Here is a 21781-nt window from a genome sequence, read left to right as displayed (position 1 = left end):
ACAGTAAGTAAGCGCATTAGAATTTTCTAGACTATCATAAACAAAGATATCAGAGGCAATACCATTGTTCTTATCAATATTTCCATCTAAAATTACAGATTAAGCATAAAAATCAAAAGCAGTGAGACTATCAATGACTGAGCAAATTTACATTCGACTGTTGAAGTCAACAAACACCGCATTTAAGAACAGCGCCACCGCTATTGTTGAAGATGAAAAAAAAATTCGCGTTTTATCATTAAATAAACATAGGTATAAAGTACCTTGCTCGTTACAGAACAATACAGTGTTCACTGTAATTGTGTTCAAGTAGTACACAGTGCAAACTGAGTGATTCGAATGAGTCTTTGTGTATATTATGGGTTAAAAAAATTGCTGGTGCATCGAGATCCGAAAGTGCCGAAACGTCTTGAGAGTTCCTTTGTCGCAAGATGTAAATAGCTCATGTACGTACGAAGTTTTTCGCAAATGAATTTGTTTACTGCATAATAATTATTTTTAATATTGTTGTAACGTTTTCGTACGAAGGTTAGTCCGATAAAATAATCACTGAATAGGTAAGAATCCATTAGAATAGATTAACTGCGTGATAGCGTATATTCGTCATGAGTCGAGTCATTTTCATTCTTGTGTCACCAGTTGAAATTTCTCTAGATGCGACGTTCGACTGCATGGAATTCCACAAAATTGACACATTCAGTATGTTGTGACTCTTTTGCCGATTCATCAGCTGTAAATAGCTAAATATCTGGGAAATGTCTTTATTATTTCAGTGAACATGTATGAAAGCCGGAGCTGGAGTGTGATAGAAAACTTGGAATAAAGACATCACCAGGTAGACAACTTATTTTTAATTTGACAGTTAGAAGATAAATTAATGCTTGCCATGAAATTTCCCTTTTTCAATATAACATATTCTCCACAATTAGCGGTAAACAACCACTATATTTGATTTGAAGGTTTCAATATCTAGCCATTTTACTGAAAATCTAATTGATTCAGAAATTGAAAATGAAATTTTGAAAGTCATTTTTTTAAGACTGTGGAAGGTGAAAATACCGTGTAAGTTCGATGAAAACTCAGGAAAAGAAATGTCCTTAACTCAGCAGGAATGCAAGAAAATGCTTGGAATTGCATTTACTGCCAGAAAAAATAAAAAATGTATATGGTGACATTCGAACTACCTCACATTGAATAACTGGAAAAACTGGAAAACTGTGTGGAAGCTATTTATCGGGTTTTTTGGGTGAGAAGGTCTTTATGCCTGACGTTTCGGCTACTACTGCGGTAGACATTATCAAGGGCGATGTTGTAACGGTCGCCATTTCCGAGTAAATGCTCGACTTGTTCCCGTTCCGAACACGGTGACTACGATGCTAATATTTAGCTCTAGCTTTATATTATACGCCTTTTCATCACATTTTTTTGTGCGCATGCGTCAGTATCAGCCATCTTTTTCGTACTGTTTTTTGTAAACAACCATGTTAAAGAGCCCGCAACTCATGTTTCAAAAATTATAATATGAATTGAACTTTATTGATTGTTAAAAAAGTGAAAAAAAGATGAAGTAGTAAATCAAAATAATCAGAAAAAATTTTTATACTCCATTAGAATTATGTTATCTGTACGAAAAGGAACAACAAATCGGTGTTGTTATGGAGTATGTAAAAGCGATACACGATACAAATCATTCAAAACAAACACATACTATTTTATAAATTTTCCAAAGCCTTGTCTCGAGTATCGCAAAAAAACATCAAATCATCAAGCAAATTACATATTAAAGTATGTGCAAAATCTGCGAAATGTGAATTATGGGTGAAAAATGTGGCAGGAGTAACCGAGGCTTTGAATCTATTGATGATGTTACCAAAGATACTTATACACACATCGGAAAAGTCTAGGGATATTTTCATAACATACTAAATATCATGAAAATAAATGCATGAGATCGTTTAATTTCGATTAAATTGGTACACTTGACCACCCTGTAGATTTCTATGGGTTGAACAAAGCCTGCAAAAACAGTAACTAATCTTTTATCAAGTTTTTTACAAACTGTAGGTTTTCGGCTAAAATGAATAATCTGAAAGTGTCGAGTTTGTACATCCTATGCAGTTCTTGCCCAGCAATTAAACTGGAAATATTGTGCTTTGACATGGAACGCCATCAGTTACCATTGGTTGAGATGAATAGAGCTGTAGGGCTTCTTCAAGGTGGCATGCGACAAAATGATGTAGCTCTTTGTTTGGGGGTCTCCCAAAGTGTTATCAGTCGATTGTGGCGGCGTTTCTGTGAAACTGGCAGTCCAGCCGAACAACGTCCAGGGCGAGGACGCACTACAACTACAGTTCAAGACCGATTTTTGGTCTTAACCGCAAGATGACAAGCGACAATCACAGCACCTGAGTTGGTTAACGTGTTGCAGCAGACGCACCAGGTAACCATTGGTCGTGATACTGTCAGAAATCGACTGTATGAAGCAGATATCCACAACAGAAGGCCACTTAGATGTCCATCTTTGTCGAGAGGCAATCGCGGTAGAAGATTAGAGTGGTGTCAAGAACATCAAAACTAGGATGCAAATGATTGGGCCACAGTTTTGTTTACAGACGAATCCAGATTTGGATTTCATCCAGATTCTCGTCGAGTAAGACTGTGGAGACGACCTGGAACGTTTGAGACATGTCCAGGAAGTCCACACATACAGAGGTGGTACAGTAATGCTATGGGGCGAAATCATGATCGGCGGCAGAACCGATCTCGTTTTTCCAAATCGCTCCCTCACAGCTCGACAGTACCTCGACACCATTCTTCTACCTATCGTCCGTCCGTTTGCTGGTGCTGTTGGTAAAAACTTCCACCTAATGCACGATAATGCTCGTCCACATGTCGCGCGTCTAGTGACTGACTGGCTCACCAACGAAGGTGTTGATGTATTGCCATGGCCAGCACAATCACCGGATCTGAATCCCATCGAGCATGTGTGGGACATGCTTCAACGAAGAATTACTCCGCATTTGGGGAATATTCCACAACGTTTCAATTGAGAGAACTTTTAATCGCTGAATGGCCAAATGTACCTCAACAAGACATTGACAATCTCATTTTGTAGATGCACGATAGATGTAGGGCCGTAATAAACCCGAGTGGAGGCCATACTCTGTACTGATTCCAATTTTTTTTGTATTATGATTTTTTTTCGGCCAAAGAAGAGCCATATTTTTTTTTAGTTTTGCTTATATGCGCACTCAGTATTTTTGACCATTTAATAAATTTTATTGTAAGTTACATTCGTTTAATAATCACCCGTCAACTTTTTTTTTTCCTGAAGCGATCTAAAAAAAATTATTGCCATTTTTAAAAATATCCCTAGACTTTTCCGATGTGTGTAAATGCTCACTACATTTCATTGGAGAAAGTGGCCCAACTGAACAAAACATTGGTCCTTTAAGGTATCAGAAATTTCAACATACGTACATTATTTATTCTATTTTTGACTGTAAATTTCATATATATTATGTTGTATTGAATATTTCCCTCTGATAAAAATTACTAAACATATTCAATTCAGTATTTACATATTTGTCTAATTATTAATGTCATATGTACAGCGCCAAAATATTAATGGCTTGATTTATTTATTAGTTCCATAAGTAATACTCTTGTCAACTGAAATATATTTTCAATTACATCAAATAAATTGACATTATTAATAAGAATTAAACTGTAACTACTTTTTTTTTATATGTTTTCAGATAGTAAACAAATGCTGATACCTAACCTCTCAATCAGCTCACTTTTTTCCTTTTTGCAAAACCCATGACGTTTTACCACCTTTTTAATTGTTCACAATTATGAGCCTCAACTGAATGATTAACAAGTGAAGCACCATCAATGGTATTAACCAATAATTCATTTGTTTGTAGAGATAATATTTCTTGCCCAGCCATTATTGATTAAAACAGTACGAATGTTTTGAATTACCGCCATTTCAATAGGACAGCTACGCTTGCGCTCGTCTTATGATGAAAAGGCCTATTATTCGTGTGCATGACACGGTTTCTCTTAATTGGATTATCTAACCTCAAGGCACTCTGAGAGCTGTGCCTGTGCGAATCTAGCGCTTCAGGTTGGATTTGAATTGCTGGAGATTAAATTCATTTGGGAAACGTTATCAGGAATGGATTAGAACTGGCCGATACTTGATGAAAATCCATATTGAAACTAATTATTACAGTTTATTGTGTGATTTTCACTATAAAGGGTTTTACAAAAAACCACGACACGTGTTTCGCTATACAAGAGATACATCCAGCTTAAACTAAAAGTTACTTTTCAATTACATTTTATACTCTAACACAGTGGTCGCCAACCTGTCGATCGCGAGCGTTAGTGAATGTGCTCTTGTCAAAAGAGGATTTCAATAAAGAACTGAACATAATAAAAACAAATAGTCGTCAACAATGATTACAATAGCAGTCTAATAAATTCTTTATTATCAAAAAAGTTATACAGCCAAGCTTTGAAGGAAGTTTACCCAATTCGAAGAGAAGAGGATGAAAGTTATAGAACTTCAACCTACTCAGGCCAACTTACTACAAATATTTCAGATTTTCTGCACAATAAAGGTGTAAATATTGCTTTCAAAACCAACAACCAGGCGTGGACATTAAAAGAATAACAAAGATAAAAGTTCACAAAATGGTTTAGACTTTTGTGGCTGAGGTTTTCAGTGTCACTGTTTTTCGAGTTTGACGTTTCGCTGGCGCGAGTGGCTAGCTTCTTCAGAGGTTTAATCATCATGGCTTGCTGTCCGATGACTAACTTTTAGGCTTTGGAAAATGTATTTATGTCTTGTCAGGTAATCTGTTGTATTGGTACCTGTATTTGTACCTGTACTTGTACCCGTACTTGTACCTATACTTGAACCTGGAACATTAACAATCTTGCTGCTTGTTGTCATTCTGTTCGTTATTCTCGAATTCCTCAAAATGGGGTTCCATATTCGATTGACGTTCACCGCTTCTTCTTTTCTGTTGAAGTTCTCCGTGTGTTTGTGGATCTCTTTTGCCTCCCGTACCAGTCGGCTATGGTATCCCTGGCTGGGGACAATTAGTCCCGTGTTTTCAAACAAAGTGGCCAAGGGGACAAGTCAGCTGTGGCAGAACACGCACTTTGTGAAGGAGACCACATGATTTTGTTTGAAAACACAGAACTAATTGCCCCCAACCAGGGATACCATAGCTGACTGGAACGGGAAGCAATAGAGATCCACAAACACACGGAGAATTTCAACAGAAAAGAAGAAAAACCTCAATCAAATATGGAACCCCATTTTATGTTCCAGGTTCAAGTACAGGTACAAGTACGAGTACAAGTGCAGGTACAAGTACAGGTACAAATACAGGTACCAATACAACGGATTACCTCACAAGGCATAAATACGCTTTACGAATATTACTGGAGTTTTTTCCCAACGCCAAATCGTTATTTTCAACACCTCAACACGTGTTTCGATCACCAAGTGATCATCTTCAAAGAGGAACATTAAAACTGAGTTTGAGTTTTAATCTTCCTTCCTTTGAAGATGATCACTTGCTGATCGAAACACGTGTCGAGGTGTTAAAAATAACGATTTGGTGTTGAGAAAAAACTCCAGTAATATTCATTACTTCACCAAAGGTTCCAAACAGTGCATCATAAGTACGCTTTACGAAGCCTAAAAATTAGTCATCGAACAGCAAGCCATGATGGTTAAACCTCTGAAGAAGCTAGCCACTCGCGCCAGCGAAACGTCAGGAAGAAATTCCAAAAATTAACGGCCTTCAAACACGAAAACCAGTGACACCGATAAAAGTTCAGTTTCAAAAAAATCGGGAGTGTATAAATTATCATGTCGGTCATGTCCGATATTTTATATAGGTCAAACTGGAAGAACCGTCAAAGCCCGCATAAAAAATGGAAAAATAAATTCCACATATACCACTCATTTAATCACAAAGGGACGTGAGTTCAATCATGAATAAAAGCCCCTCCATTTCAAGAAGAAAGGTTTGAACCTCTTGGAGAGAATGGAAATAAACAAATTAAAAAACTCTCAATATCTTTTCAACGATCAAACTGAATTGAATAATTCCCCATTATTGAATCTGTTCGTTTCCAGGTAAAAATAGTTTAGTATATTTACACGGGAGGTGTACAAGTGACTTGGCACATTTAATTCCACCAAGAGCAGTACATATCAAAAATACGCAACGGACTGTGTCTGCTCAACTCAGTACACCTCGAACTCCACTGCCTATTAACTCTTTCATTTGGAGAACTGTGTTTATGTGGAATAAACCTCCTGAGAATATTTTTCCAAATGGATTCAATCCCCAGCGATTCAAATCCAACGTGAATCGCTACTTTCGCACAGGCGCCTTAAGGATTTTTCTGTAGTGCTTGTGTTCTTTCCTCAAAAAAAAATATTATTATCGTTCATTCATTCCCATTGTTTCAGATTGTTTTCACCTCAACGGCAGAATCGAAGTCCAAACTATCATATCAACAACCACACTACTATCTTCCATCTCGTACATCTGTTATCACCCTTATCTTATCGAGCGAGTGGCAACTATAACCAATAGCAGATCCTAAAAATTATGACGAAATACTCCAGACTCCAGAATGTAGGCACCTCATGTTTACTTTTTCCAATGAGATCTAACTAAGTGTTTTTCAGAATGGGTTTTGAACTGCTTCTTCTCTGTTGCCTCATTTTCATGTTCGTCGTCTCCTTCTGCGGATTATTACAAAAGATCAAACAATCATACGAGCACGAAAGAGCAGTTGCAGGTAAGACATGTTTGCAATTTTGTAGAATGATATCCGAGGTAAAGATAAGCTGGAAAGTCTTTAGTATGGTGTATAGATGGCGTGGTGTCAATCGAAATTCATTCAATGATTTTCGGTGTCAAAGCATCAGTAGAATAATTAGAATTACTTATACCAAAGAAATATCAACATCAACAATAACTTCAATATTGACATTAGCATCAACATTGACATTTACATTAACATCGATATCAACATTGACAATCACATTAACATTGAAATTAACAATAACTTGTAATGCACTGTTTGGAACCTTTGGTGTAGTAATGAATATTACTGGAGTTTACTCCAACGAAACCTTCAAGAGGAAGATCAAACCAGTTGGATCTTCCTCTTGAAGATGATCACTTGTTGATTGATACACGTGTCGAGGTGTTAAAATAACGGTTTGGTGTTGGGAAAAAATTCCAGTAATATTGAAGATGATCACTTGGTGATCGAAACACGTGTCGAGGTATTAAAATAACGGTTTGGTGTTGGGAAAAAACTCCAGTAATATTCATTAATATCAACATTGACAATAACATTAACATTGAAATTATTAGCATTACCATCAATATTAACTTTAACATTGGCAGTACCGTTATCATCAATTTTAACATTGATTTCGCATTCCTACACTATTCCAGAGATTCCTTTGATTCAGACGAAATAGAAAGTAGCAATGTGAAAAGAAATAAAAAGAATAAAAACGATGAAAGCAGATATTTCGGTATCAGATCCTTAACAAAACACTAATGCAAAAAATCTATCTTTCTTGCTCTTGGCATGGGAGAAATATATATACTTGCCTATGTCCGTGTGATTTGAAATATTCCTAAAGGTTTCACCACAGAACGCATATTATTGTGGTTATCTGTGGAACAGATTATCTGTGTAGAACATACTATCCTGTTATGATTTTTTCATTTTTATTTTGGTCTGTGCAATTTCGGTAAAAAATTTAATCAAAATATGGCTTCTATAAATTTAAAGGGGTATATTTTCAAGAAAAAATAATTTTTGGGAATGATTTTGGCTTCTTCTCTATCTTAATACAAAAACATGTGTGAATCTCTAAAAAAAAAGCAGTTGAATACAAAATAAACTTGTAACAAATATGTGTAGATCATGCAAGAATCATCCACCGCTGGCACCCAACGACTTTTTTCTGTTCTGAGACTTCAAGAGAATGCTTGACATGACCGCTATAAACTTAAGCCGCGTTTACACCGGAGTTAACAACACGAGTTTTTAACAAAAAGTTATTAACTTAACTGAATCGCCAAAAAATTTCTCTTAACAAAAGTTAACAACTCGTGTTGTTAACAGAAAATTCCATGTTGTCAACAAGATTTATGTTAACCATCAAGAGTCGGTAAAGATCAAAGGAAATGTGTTTTGTTTTTAACAAATGTTAACAACAAAAGTTAAAAGCCTCTTTTAGCGCGTTAACTTTTGTTACCAACAGGTTCCTCTCTTCCCCCACTACCCCCTCGCTCGGCATCCTGTTACACAGAGCGGGCCAGTAGCCCCTCACCCCCTCAGTACCAACTACAGCAGCGGACGAAACACGTGGAGACAGACTGAGTTTATTGTTGACGTGAAGTGTTTTGTTTATTTCTAAAATTATGGAAAGTGAATGGAATCAGGAGCAAGTTATCAATTTGATAGATCTATATCGCGAGCGCCCAGTGTTGTGGGACCCAGCCAATGCTGATTTTAAAGATAGAAACATAAAAAACTATGCTTGGACAGAAATTGGCCAAGCTCTACGCATGACGCAAAGTGACCGCAAGTCTTTCTTTCACTAGAATGGCTTTTCTGTAGTTGGTGTCCTTTTTCCCAATTCTGTGCCCCAGTTGTCCGATCAACCACTCAACATCACAGCTGGTCATGCGGAGGAAATTCTTTATGCTTCCGTCGCACCTTAGCTCACCTGAAAGAGGGTCACGATCGTCTTCTTCCAGATCGTTTAACATGTCACTCCCACTGTACACAGTCCTTGCTCTGAGTGACGGTTTCACCCAGTATCTCCTACGTCTCCTTTGAGCGGCGGTAGCCAATACAACGCACGCAGCTGCAGCGAGAAGCACGTCATCCTCTCGCACCATTGTCTCAACTAGAAATGCTGGCTGTGCATGAGCGTTGATTAATAAGATGGCGGACTTTTAACATTTGTTGTTAACAAAACTAGCAGCCAAAAGAAAATGTTAACAACAAATGTTAATGACTTTTGTTTTTAACATCAGTTGTTAACAAAAATGTTAACAACTAATGTTATTAACTCCGGTGTAAACGCGGCTTTAGTATAGCCTTCGAAGGCAACTATCTTGATTGTTAAAATGGAATTTTATCAGCATTTTTTTTCTATGTTACTCTTTGAAGTTTTCTGCCCAACCGTTGAATTGTAAACGCTCATCTGTCACACACCATTCAACCCAAGATGAAGTTTATGTCTCTAGGCGCAACTAATAGTAGTCGTTTTCGATTTTACATGTAGGTACACTCTGTATCGAAGACGTATTTCGAAACGGATACTGCAGTAATATAATCTATCTTATCTATAGGAGATTAAAATGAATCCGTGAGACTTAACTGCAGAGAGGATCACATAGCTAACCAACACAGAGAATCCTACTTATGAAATATTCATAAAAAAGGAATATTTTTCACAGACCATGGATTTCGATGTTTATGGGATAGTTTTTCTTATCATAGTGTTTTCAATTAGCCTTCTGGTGTTGATTTTCAAAATGAAAACTGTTTACAAGCGAGAATGTTTAGAAGCAGGTGAGTTTGGTTTGTTACTGTTGTTTTTTTCCGTGTCTGACAATATAAATGTGGCAGAGAATATCGTACATATACAGTGCCAGGTCTTGGCTTCAACAGATTGCTTCAAAGCAATCCCTTATCAACACACAAAATTCTTTTTAATCCATTTCTACCAAACTAAGGAAAGTTGCATCACAAACTAATAGATTGACAGCTGAGAAATTTCTCCACGTGTCATCTGAAGGTTAGGGTTAATTAATCAGCATATGGATTTAATTCTAGTAGTGCCATCTAAGTGTTAACTTATGAACTTTTCAGCTCACTCAGATATTTGACCTTCTCTGACATATGTTCCTCTTCAACTTGAAGTTCCAGAGGTTCTAAACCCTCTGTCTTGGTACTCTTAGTGAATGCTATTCCCCAACTTTATTGCACCTGCGTACCACTTGACTTTTTGAGAAATATTGGCGTACCACCAGACCTAAATATTTCAATAAACGTATAATATTTACTCTTCTTAAAGTGTTCAAAAGCTTTTTCAATTGAATTCCTGAGAAAACTTCATATTTATTGGATAGATATTTGTTTATTTATAACATGCTTATAAAAAGTAGGAATAAAAAGATTGAAATGGTATTAATATACAGTTCATTACCCATAGGTCTAAAAACATACAAATGAAAAATTATTTAAAAGTCAGCAAAAGTATGCAGGAATAGGAATGTCACTGGTTTCAGTACCTGGCTTCACTGTAAGTGGCTTTCATCGTATTCACGATTGGCCGGTAATTTAGGTTTTTTAGTACAATCCTTTGAAGTAGAAGAGGACGTCAGAAATTGTTTCATAGTTCAATTTTCTTACACGAAATCAGAATTGATAATAACAACACCCACGACGAACCTGTAATGCCAGGTGAAAGTAAAATACAACCCTTTTAAAGACCCACAGGTAAAAAATGAAACACCCTTTGTTTACCAATTGTCCTATCAGGGGATTCCTAGGTAAAATTCCTAAAGTGTTATATTGTTTTATTACCTAGGAATTATAAATTCCAATGTAATAGAAAAACAAAGATGTCAGGTCTTTCACTGGGTTATGGGTATTCCGTTTCTCTAGCGACCCGCGATCTGAGTCATGTTTGCTTTTAACAGCATGTTCCTCACATCACTCACGCGTACCTACCACCTGAATCGTTTCCGCGTACCACAGGTTGGGAACCCCTGAGTCTATTTCATTGAGTTATGTTTAGTTTCTTTCATTACTATACTATATTCAGTTAACTAGTTTAGTGATCCAATAATTTTTCTAAAAAACAGCTGGTTGGGTAACAGGATCGATTTTTTATTGATAAAAACATTTGGGTTTTTGCCAACGTTTCGAATTTAATCAAATTCATCTTCAAGGATCGAAAAGTAGTTTTTTCGTGTTGGTAATATTACTATTTAAACCCTTAACTGGTAACGTCAAATTTTAGAACACATCTGGTAACGTGCCCTCTGTGAGACTGGGAATTTTAGAAAACGTACAATTAAAGCAACTTTCACTTTTTTCCCCGGATGTTCATCGACAGTGCTCATATTGATATTGCTCTCTAACACACCCCTTCAGGAATACTATAGAAAAAAATCATGAACTGAAACGTCAATAAACAAAATAAAATACTGAAAAATCTACATGTTTCATTTTAATGTCAAAAACAGTACATAAAATTCAAATGTGATAAAGTTACGTTAATTATCATAAAAAGAAGACATGAAGAAACGAATACTAAAAAAAAACTTTTGACACACATCTGTAAAAATATTTCATCGAATGCCGAACTTATTGATTATCCGTGCAACTCTTACATTTTGACTTGACTGTAGACATACTTGCCTTCTACAGTCCGCACATAAATATTTTCTCATTCGATGGATAGTTTTGTGACATAAAAAACACGCTTTTTGCTTCTCCAAAGCAAAATTTTCATGCCCCGCAAGTAAATTTTCAACAGGTCTTTCGAAGATTTGGCACACAATAAAACGTATCTCACGAGATAAATGGGGATATTGCAGACGCCTTCCCATATTTTCCTGAACAAGCTCTGCAGCCAATTTTTTGGCAAAACAGACTTTTTTAATTGTTAGATTTGTTCATAACACTATAAGAATTCAAAACAGAAATATCCAGAATAATAAAGAAAATAGTTAATGGCCACCTCCGTGTACACTGATTACCAGAACTCTTAGCACATTTTTCATCGAGAGAATCATTTCCTCCTTTATTAGCATTGTAATAGGTTATTATTTCGGGCATTTATGTTTCCGAATCGGTAAATATTCTATCATGCATTGTTGATAAAGGTATGGTTGCCTTGTTTTTTTGTCCGACAGGTCGAATAATTGTAGATTCTTCACGAAATGCGTACAATGTTGATCCAACTTCTCTGGTCTTTTTGGCAGAAAACAAGGTGGAACTTCTTTTTTTTTTTCAATGTACCTACATGGGTAAGCTTATTCTTCAACAAGATACCTGCTAATTCTACAGACAAAAACCAGTTGTCTGCAGTGATGTTGCGGCCATGCCGCCATGCCTACACTTGATAAAAATTGTCACATTAACCGTACCGAGCCGTCTGAGAGACTGATTGAAAAGAACTGTCATCTGTCAGGTCAGTAATACGTTGCCGTCAGGGGGTGCAAATAACACAATACATACAGTTTGACTAGCTCGAGGATTAGATGAATTCATTGGCTCTAGGCATTTACCATTTTGCAATAATCCTAAAAATAAATTTGAGCGCAGTCCCATAGACAGCACGTTACCAGTTAAGGGCTAAACACTATTTTAAAAACCATCATATATATCTGATATGTCTGATGGTTTTTAAAATAGTAATATTAACAAGAAGAAACTACTTCACGAGCCCTAAAGAAGAATTTATTCAAATTCGAAACTTCAGCAAATAAATTATTTTTTTAAGGAAAAATGGATCCTGTTACCCAACCAACCTCTTTTCAGAGGATTATACTTTATATCCATTGTGATTCAGAAAATGTTGTAGCTCGTCCATTAAAAGGGTTCCTTACCCTCCCTCTAGCTACTCGTATCGTCACTACTGCTTTCTCCATTATAGTCCAAAAAATAAAACAAACGGCTGGAAACAGACTGCCCTTTTTTGTGGTATTGACATATTCGAAAGGTGTGAATGTTTTTGTTACAACTTGTCACATTCAAATACAGCCTGTAGCAATCTCATATAGCGGTATAGTCCGAAATAAAACGAATATATTTCTGACAGCTCCTTTTCTATGTAACGAAATTAACCAAAGAACTTTGCGGAATACATTAATATTTCAATCAGGTTTGTTGTCAGATGCAGTCATGTCCAAATCATCATCAGAATCAAAATTTTCAATATCACCTTCATTGCTACTACCGAGCTTGCATCTGGATGTTATGCAATTCGTGTCATGTCCAATCAACTTGTACTGTCCAACGCTAATCTAATCTCACCTGCGTTATGGCATTGCTTTCTGGGGGTTAGTAACAATCAGTGGCTTTCTCATAAGTTACCATTGGTTGAGTAGAACTGGCCAATACTTGATAAAAATCCATATTAAAAAACTAATCAATACCATACAATCATACAATTGTATGATTTTTACTATACGGGTTTTACAAACACCGCTATACAATAGCTTCTCCAAGCATAAACTGAGAGTTACTTCAAAATTACACCATTTTATACTATAACCTAGTACCTATTCGTCTACCAAAATAATAACTCTACCTGACAAGGTGAATTCATTAACAATATCAAAACATTTTTCGAAAGTATACCTGTAATCATACCTAACTATTTTGACCTCCGAATGAACAGATTCAATAATGGCGAATTATTCAATTCAATTTGATCGTTCATAAGATGTTGAAAGTTTTTGAATATGTATATTCCCATACTCTCCGACAGGTTGAGTTCCAAACCTTTCTTCTGGAAATGGAGGGGTTTGTATTCATGGTTGAACTCATGTCCCTCTGAGATTAAATGACTGGCATATGTGGAATTTATTTTTCCATTCTGAAAATTATATTTGTGTTCCTTTGTGCGGGCTTTGAACGTTCTCCCAGTTTGACCTATATAAAACATCTGACATGACCCACACGATAATTTATACAGTCCTGATTTTTCTGAAACTGAACTTTCATCTTTGTTATTTTCAATGTGCATGCCTAAGTTGTTGTTGGTTTTGAAAGCAGTATTTATACCTCTGCTGTGCAGAGAATCTGAAGTAATTGTAGTGGGTTGGCCTAAGTAGATTAAGGTTATATAACTTTTATCCTCTTCTCTTCGAATTGGGTAAACTTCTTTCAAAGCTTGACTGTATAACTTTTTTGATAATAAAGAATGTATCAGACCGCTATCGTAATCATTGTCGACGGCTATTTGCTTTATTATATTCAGTTCTTTATTGAAATTCGCTTCTGACAAAGGTACATTTATCAGTCTGTGGATAATACTGTTGAAAGCTGCTACCTTATGCTGATATGGGTGAGTGGACGAATTATGAATGATACTATCTGTATGTGCCGGTTTACGATAAATTAAAAAATCATGTTTATTAACTTTTGTTATTGTCAAGTCCAAAAAATGTATAGATTCATTCTGTTCCATCTCCATTATGAATGTGATAGAAGAGTGGAGAGAATTGATGAACCTCAAAAAGTTTGTCAACTATCTGTTCGTTCCCATGAAACATACCAGGATATCATCCACATATCTATACCAATACACGAAACTTCTTACCAGTTACATGAAATTTCTTACCAGTGGATTACTGTGTATTATTCTCTCCAAATCGTCCATGATAATCTCTGCCAGAATAGGACTAAGTGTGTTTCCCATTATGATACCTTCACTGGATTAGTAAAACGTTTCATTGAATTGGAAGTAATTCTGTGACAAACACACCGTAAGCAAGTCTAATATTTCATTTTTCACTACCGGATTGATAGAGTTTTTGTCCAATAGATTCTCCACCAGAGTAATCGTTTCATTCGGAGGGATACTGGGAAACAGGTTCTTTACATCGAATGAAATCAATTTGGCATTATCCGGGAATGTAATATCTTGAATTTCATTGATCAAATGGTATGACGTCCTCAAACTGAATTTTGATTTGAAATTGGTGTGGTTTTGAATAATTACAATGAGTTTCTCGGATATTTTAACTGAATGAGCTGTGACGAAAAAAACTACCGGTCTTATTGGGTAGTTATCTTTGTGTAATTCAATCAACGAATACCATTTAGATGGTTGTAGGTTCATGACTAACGATCGGAATTTTTCATTTTCATCCATGACAATGAATATTTTTCAAGATTTCTTTGACTTCCTTCTGATATAAATGGGTGGGGTCGTTTCTGAGACTATCGTGCATAAAAAGTCTGAAGTCTTCTTCTTTGTTCATGGCTATGACCGTTTTGTCTTTATCAGCTCGCGTAAAAACGGTGTTATCTTCTGCCGATTTCTCTTTTATGAATTTCACTAGTTTTAATTCCGGATTGAACCTATCTTTTTACATCTTTTCAGATTTTAAAATTTCTGCAGCAATGTGTTTATTGGCGTAGAATGTCCCCATCAACGCGATATCAAGTTCATCTATTATCTCCACTCTTCTATCTCATTCACAATGGAGACGGAACAGGACGAATCTATACATTTTTTGGACTTGACAATAACAAAAGTTAACAACAAACAAGATTTTTCAATTTATCGTAAACCGGCACATACATATAGCATCATTCATAATTCGTCCACTCACCCATATCAGCATAAAGTAGCAGCTTTCAACAGTATGAGCCACAGACTAATGAATGTACCCTTGTCAGAAGCGACTTTCAATGAATAACTGAATATAATGAAGCAAATAGCCGTCAACAATGACTACAATAGCGCTCTGGTACATTCTTTATTATCAAAAAAGTTATACAGCCTTGAAAGAAGTTTACTCAATTCGAAGAGAAGAGGATGAAAGTTTTAGAACCTCAACCTACTCAGGCCAACTCACTAATAATATTTTAGATTTTCTGCACAGCAAAGGTGTAAATACTGCTTTCAAGACCAACAACAACTTAGGCATGCACATTAAAAATAACAAAGATAAAAGTTCAATTTCATAAAAATTAGGAATGTATAAATTATCGTGTGGGTCATGTCCGATGTTTTATATAGGTCAAACTGGAAGAATGTTCAAAGCCCGCATAAAGGAACACAAATATGGTTTTCAGAATGGAAAAATAAATTCCACATATGCCAGTCATTTAATCTCAGAGGGACATGAGTTCAACCATGAATACAAACCCGTCCATTTCCAGAAGAAAGGTTTGAAACTTAACCTCTTGGAGAGTATGGAAATAAACAAATTCAAAAACTCCCAACCTCTTATGAACGATCAAACTGAATTGAATAATTCGCCATTATTAAATTTGTTCATCCGCAGGTAAATTTCCAGGTATACTTTCGAAAAATGTATTGATATTGTTAATGAATTCATACCTGACCTTTTCAGGTAGAGTTATTATCAGGTAGACCAATAGGTACTAGGTTATAGTATAAAATGGTGTAATTTTGAAGTAACTCTCAATTTATACCTGAAGAAGCTACTGTATAGCGAAACACGTGTCACGGTTTTTGTAAAATCCTTATAGTGAAAATCATACAATAAACTGTATTGATCAGTTTTTCAGTTGCCATTGGACTGACTACTGATTTTTCTAGTTTCGCATTGTTAGTTCTACTTCCAAACGAACAAACTTTACACAAAATTCGTAGAGACCCTCTTGTAATTCTTTGGAGTATGTTAACCATTTATATGTTTGTAACTAACTGTGCGAAAATAACGGTTCTTATTTCCTTCTGGAACCAACGGAAATTTGAAGTTCTGAAGGGGAACCCAATATTTTGTCAGCCATTGATATTTTTCATAATCTGGAAGGGATATCAGGACATATCGCTTCTTCAAAAGTTGGCAAAAATCATGATCACAAGAATATGAAACATTTTAAATCTAATTCTATTACAATACTGAAGTCATCTTGTGTTGATATTATTACCCTGATCTGATGTAGCATTTGATATGGTTATCTAGGTTTATCTTCTCACTGATATGCATTTTATTATGTGTCTATTTTTCAAACTACTAACATAAGTGACGCTTTGTCAGATTTTCAGATTTTCCTAAATCCATCTCGTCGTCTTGAAGTCATTTTTCGCGAAGACTCTGGTTTTGTAGTCCGCAGGTAAAACTAGATTTCATAAGGCTTTCCTACAACCATCACCATTGTTTCGTTCAACATTTGACATTTATTTTCTTACGCCTCAAAAATTCATAACGTTAATAAGAAAGTTTTTATTTCCCCAAAAAATGTTTCTCTACCACTGCCAGTATGGCTTTTATTTTGTTTTATCCAGTGTCGTTCTCAAAAGTAGATAACAAAATCTTCCTCTTGCCTATGTGCTGAGCTATTGAATGGAGAATGTTCCTCAATTTGGGTTATTACAGCAAATGCAAGTTTGAATAAAATAAAGTTGAGTTTAATTCATGAGTTTTTCGAATTTACTTCGAAAAGTATTCAAATTGATGTTTCAAATGTTGGGTTTTAATTTTCAAAGGGATTTGTTTCTAATTCACATATTGGCAACAGCGCCTATATCAAGTTGAAATAATTTATACGTACCTAGATATCCTACTTTAAAGAAAAAAAATTATCTTTATAAATCAACAATTAAGGCAAAATATAAATTATAGTTCAATACCACCTCCACAAGCCACATAAACAACACTTGTTTTGTTATTTATTTATATAGAGGAAGATAGGTTAGGTGCACAAAATTTCATGTCACAGAATGTCTCGGAACTCGGAACATAAGTAAGCAGAACAGCACGCCTCTGAAATATGTCATCTTTGTTTGTCCCATTCAGGTAACAGATTCATTGTCCTTTATTAGCTATAACCGGTGTTGCCAAATGGTGAAATAGAAACTAATCCCTTTAAATGTTGAATGCATTATTTTATTTTTCTTTTTTAAGTATTTAAATAATTATTTGAAGAAATATGTTGAAATTATAAGTTTAAAATGCGTTTTTTTAGAGCTCTTTTATGAAAACTCTTTGATTTTTGTCAGGAGGAACATTCCCCTTTGTCTCATCTTTTCCCCAACCAAATCGTTTAGATTCTTATTTCCATAATTTTCAGTTTTCGGAAATATTTCCAAAAATCCAATTCAATTCAGAACTATTTCTCAATTTATAACAAACTTTTCAATTTCAGAAAGCAGCTAAATTTACTTTCTTGTTCTTTTATCATTTGCTCTACGCTAGTATTGACACGTTGAAAAAAAAGACCTCATTGATCCTTAGCTCGCCCATTTCTTGACTTCCAAAGGTTCAGGTTCTCATGGGGTTATGTTAGGTTAGGTCCAAAGTGATTGGGTCTATTCGACCCTCCAATGCAACCCGCAACCCTTCAGATCCGACTCCCATCATACAGTCGGACGAGTGTCTGAGAGGGAAATGGTTCTTTAGTCCGAATAGAGTAGTTCACATCGTTCCGATACGTGGCCCACCTCGCTCCCACCCGACTCCGATTATGATCCGATAATGCAGTTATGGAAGGAAGCTCTCGTCAATCCTCTGCCAAAAATAAGTTCACCATTAGAATTTTCACTTACGTTCAGTTTCGATTCTACCTGTTCTTTCGAAAGTGCTCGAAAGAGCCATTGAGTCTCAAATAGTACCATTTATCATCTCGATAAATTATTTACCAGCGAAACAATCAGGTTTTCGGCCAGGTTACAGCTGTAGCTCTGCGTTGACTGATGTGTCAGATGATGTTCTGAGAAGAATGGACGAAAGTAAGGTAACGATCCTAGTGCTCTTGGACTACACAAAAGCGTTTGATATGTTGAATCATAGAATTCTATTGGCAATTCTAAATCATATCGGCTGTTCTGTGCGAGCTTGCGATTTGATAAAATCATTCCTAACTAACAGATTACAGCGAGTAGTGTATAAAAATGAGACATCGACGGCGATTACTGTCACCACTGGTGTACCTCAAGGCAGTATTTTGGGTCCATTATTTTATGCAATTTATACTGCACAGTTCGTAAAGTCATTAACTTTTTGCAAGTATCATATATACGCAGACGACACGCAGCTATACTTTTTCTTTAACCCATCAGATACTGCAGCAGCAGAATATTCCCTCAACTATGATCTGCAAAAACTTTTTGAAGTATCAAATGAACATTTACTGAAAATCAATCCAAAAAAATCCATGACTATACTTTTTTGTAATGATAGAATTGCAGGCATCTTTGAACATTAGTATAGCTAATGAGATTATTTCTTTCAGAACATCCGCTAGAAATCTGGGTTTGATAATTGACAATAAACTCAAATTCACGGAGCACGTCACGTCAAAGTTGAAAATTGGCTCTGCTTATTTGAAAATGATCTACCCCCAGAGAAAATGTCTAAATCAAAGCACAAAAAAAGAACTATGTGATTCAATTGTTCTCTCACACATGAACTTCTGTGATAGCATATATGGGCCGTGTTTAGATAATAGAGATTCCGATCGCATACAGAAATTACAAAATTCCTGTTTAAGGTTGATATTTGGTATAAGGCAAAGACAGAGAGTGTCGCATAAACTGAAGGAAATAAATTGGATGAATATGTATAATCGAAGACTACTTCATTCAACATGTTCCTTCTATAAAATTTTAAAATACGAAAAACGTCCTTATTTACAAAAAAAATCATCTTTAGAAGCCATGTTCATAATGTAAATATTCGGAGAAGAGGAATTATAACTATAACTCCTATATTTATTCAGAAGATTTGCACGGCAAATCTTCTGAATAAATTCCGAATCACTGACTTTACAAAATCGATGGCGTTATTCATAAGAATAATAAAAGAGAAGCTATCTCAACATTAATATATTCAGTACTCAACTGACAGTTTTCATAATAATCGAAATGTAATAATCTCAATCTTACTCTCAGTATATGCATTTTCTCTCTGGGCCTCAACAGCACCTGATCACGTATCAGAAAGCTGACAATAGGCCAATTAATCTGTATATCACAAAATGAATGTATCGTCATACTGGTCATGTAATTGTGAATTCGGATTGATAAACGTCTTATTATTATTATTTGTTCTCCAGCTGCAGGACGGGTATCGCTTGGAGTTTGTATGATATTTGAGTTTTTTGTTTTCTTCAAATTGAATTCAAATAATGTCATGGAGCTTATTGAACAAGTCAGAAAATATCCAGACTGAAGAGCTCTACCGCTGTTCTCTATGAGAGCTCTCCGATTTTCCTCATCTTCTTCTTCCAAACAGAGTGCCTCAATCGCTAAATCGCAGTTGCTAAAATTCTAGAACATTTTGCTAAGAGGACTTTCCTAAATTTTGTTTGAATCAACACTGGCGAGAGTGGCAAGTGTATAAAGCCGGAGTGGTATATCGAAAAGAAGTCGGAAGCATGTATGACAAGCGTGATTACCCACTGGCGATCCTGTACCGATCCGCTTTTGGGGCAAAATCAAACCAGAGTCGGATCGAAGAGGTGTACGAAGAAGTGTGTCCCGGCCTTTATTGTGGCTTTCTCATGGGGACGACAGCTAATTAACGAAAAAACACATTTAACTCATTTTATCAACTTATAATAATAGCGACATCTCTGTCTCAGTCGGAAACATTTGATGCTGATAAATAATTGTAATCAGCTTCATTTGATAAAAACCAAGTTTTCAAGTCATTATCCTCGGTAAAGTAGAATCATATGATCGTCACAATTTCTGTAGAAGATGGTACTCGACTCAATTTTATTGTTTTCGTTGATGTTTGGCATATTTTTTTGTCTCTTTGTGTACAAGGTCAAACTTTTTCGTGACCTTGATCAAATACATGCAGGTGAGCAAAACAAATATATCTGGTTGATGATTCAGTAGTTTTTGGGAGTCAGTCTGATAGGCCAAAAGCTGTAAATTCCATAAAAAATTTCAGACATGACTACTATGATTTAATCATGCGCTTTGGGAGGAAAGTGACCTTACTGGGTATTTAGCTTTCTACTGTGGTTAAACATTATCTAGTATTTCTGGGGAGATTGTACGGACTTCATAACAAATATTCTCCTTTGAAACTTACTTTTTTCGGGCCTTTTCTCTTTAAATAATCAAAATATCTCAAGAGATCCTCGTCTGCCAATCCATTTAGAGTTTATGTGATCAAATTTAACGGAAAGGAGATATGCCGGCCAAGAAATAATGTGATCGCATGTATTACGATTTTTTGTATCAGCAAACTATACCCCAATAGTAATAATGTTGAAGAAGTCGCCTCATGATATTCGAATTGTTTTTGAGTCGTATATTGAAGTGCGGAAGACGTCCTTAAGACGTAGGTACAATATTAAAAATCAGTATGTACTCACGTCTTCTTGAGGCGTGATGAAATGTTACTTGCATACGTTCGATTTGGCCACCAACGCTGATGTTTCTCAGGGATCTACAGTGTCACCATTAAAGTGCGCACCGAAAAGTTTCAATGAAGTTTAACTTCGGCACTTGTTTGTGCCTTAAATTTAACTTAAAATGATGCGGCCAACTGTGACCCACTGACGTTCAGTGTTTGTCAAATTCAACTTTTTTTTTGAAAAAAATTGAAAAAGTGCATTTCTTCCAAAGAAAGGAAGAAAGTATTCAATTTGGAAATAAGCAACTATACATGGATGTGTAGATCATGCAAAGAAGTAACTTTCAGACACAAACTGAAAGAAAGTTCTCCTGAAACAGCTACTTTCATATAAACATTGAATTACACGAAAGAAAAAAATTCTTTCTAAAAAAATACTTCTATATCAACACTGAATTATACAGAAGATACTTTTCTCTATTCAGTTTGTATTTCAAACATTCGTTGTGGAATAAAAATCGGATGTCATTCACATGAGTTCTACTTCAAATGAATGGTATACATCGATGTTTCTGCTTATGTCATCGATTACATCGTAATGACATTCATTCTTCTATTTGATTTAATCCCAGCCAAGAGGAATTTCGGCTGGGATTAAACTTTTTGACTTG

General features: G+C 35.6%; 1 protein-coding gene across 4 annotated transcripts in view; it reads left to right on the top strand.

Moving 5' to 3' along the window:
• Positions 1–236: 236 nt before the first annotated feature.
• The window catches only part of LOC111518011 (uncharacterized), a 45164-nt gene continuing 23619 nt past the window's right edge, over positions 237–21781 (top strand). The window contains exons 1-3 of one of the 4 annotated variants that reach the window (XM_023174316.2): positions 237–446; positions 6506–6674; positions 6728–6840. In XM_023174316.2, the coding sequence (XP_023030084.1) occupies positions 6729–6840 (112 nt within the window). In that variant the 5' untranslated portion in view covers positions 237–446; positions 6506–6674; position 6728. Of the gene's footprint in view, positions 447–764; positions 836–6505; positions 6675–6727; positions 6841–9455; positions 9652–20456; positions 20607–21781 lie in introns of those variants that run through there. The other 3 variants (XM_023174317.2, XM_023174319.2, XM_023174321.2) reach the window with 3 other exon arrangements.

This window comes from Leptinotarsa decemlineata, unplaced genomic scaffold (genome assembly GCF_025532065.1).
Source record: "Leptinotarsa decemlineata unplaced genomic scaffold, Ldec_3_MD MMD2_tig00001719_RagTag_RagTag, whole genome shotgun sequence".
NCBI lineage: Eukaryota > Metazoa > Arthropoda > Insecta > Coleoptera > Chrysomelidae > Leptinotarsa > Leptinotarsa decemlineata.
The sequence above is the reverse complement of the archived record's forward strand: the minus strand, read 5'-3'. Positions and strand labels throughout refer to the sequence as shown.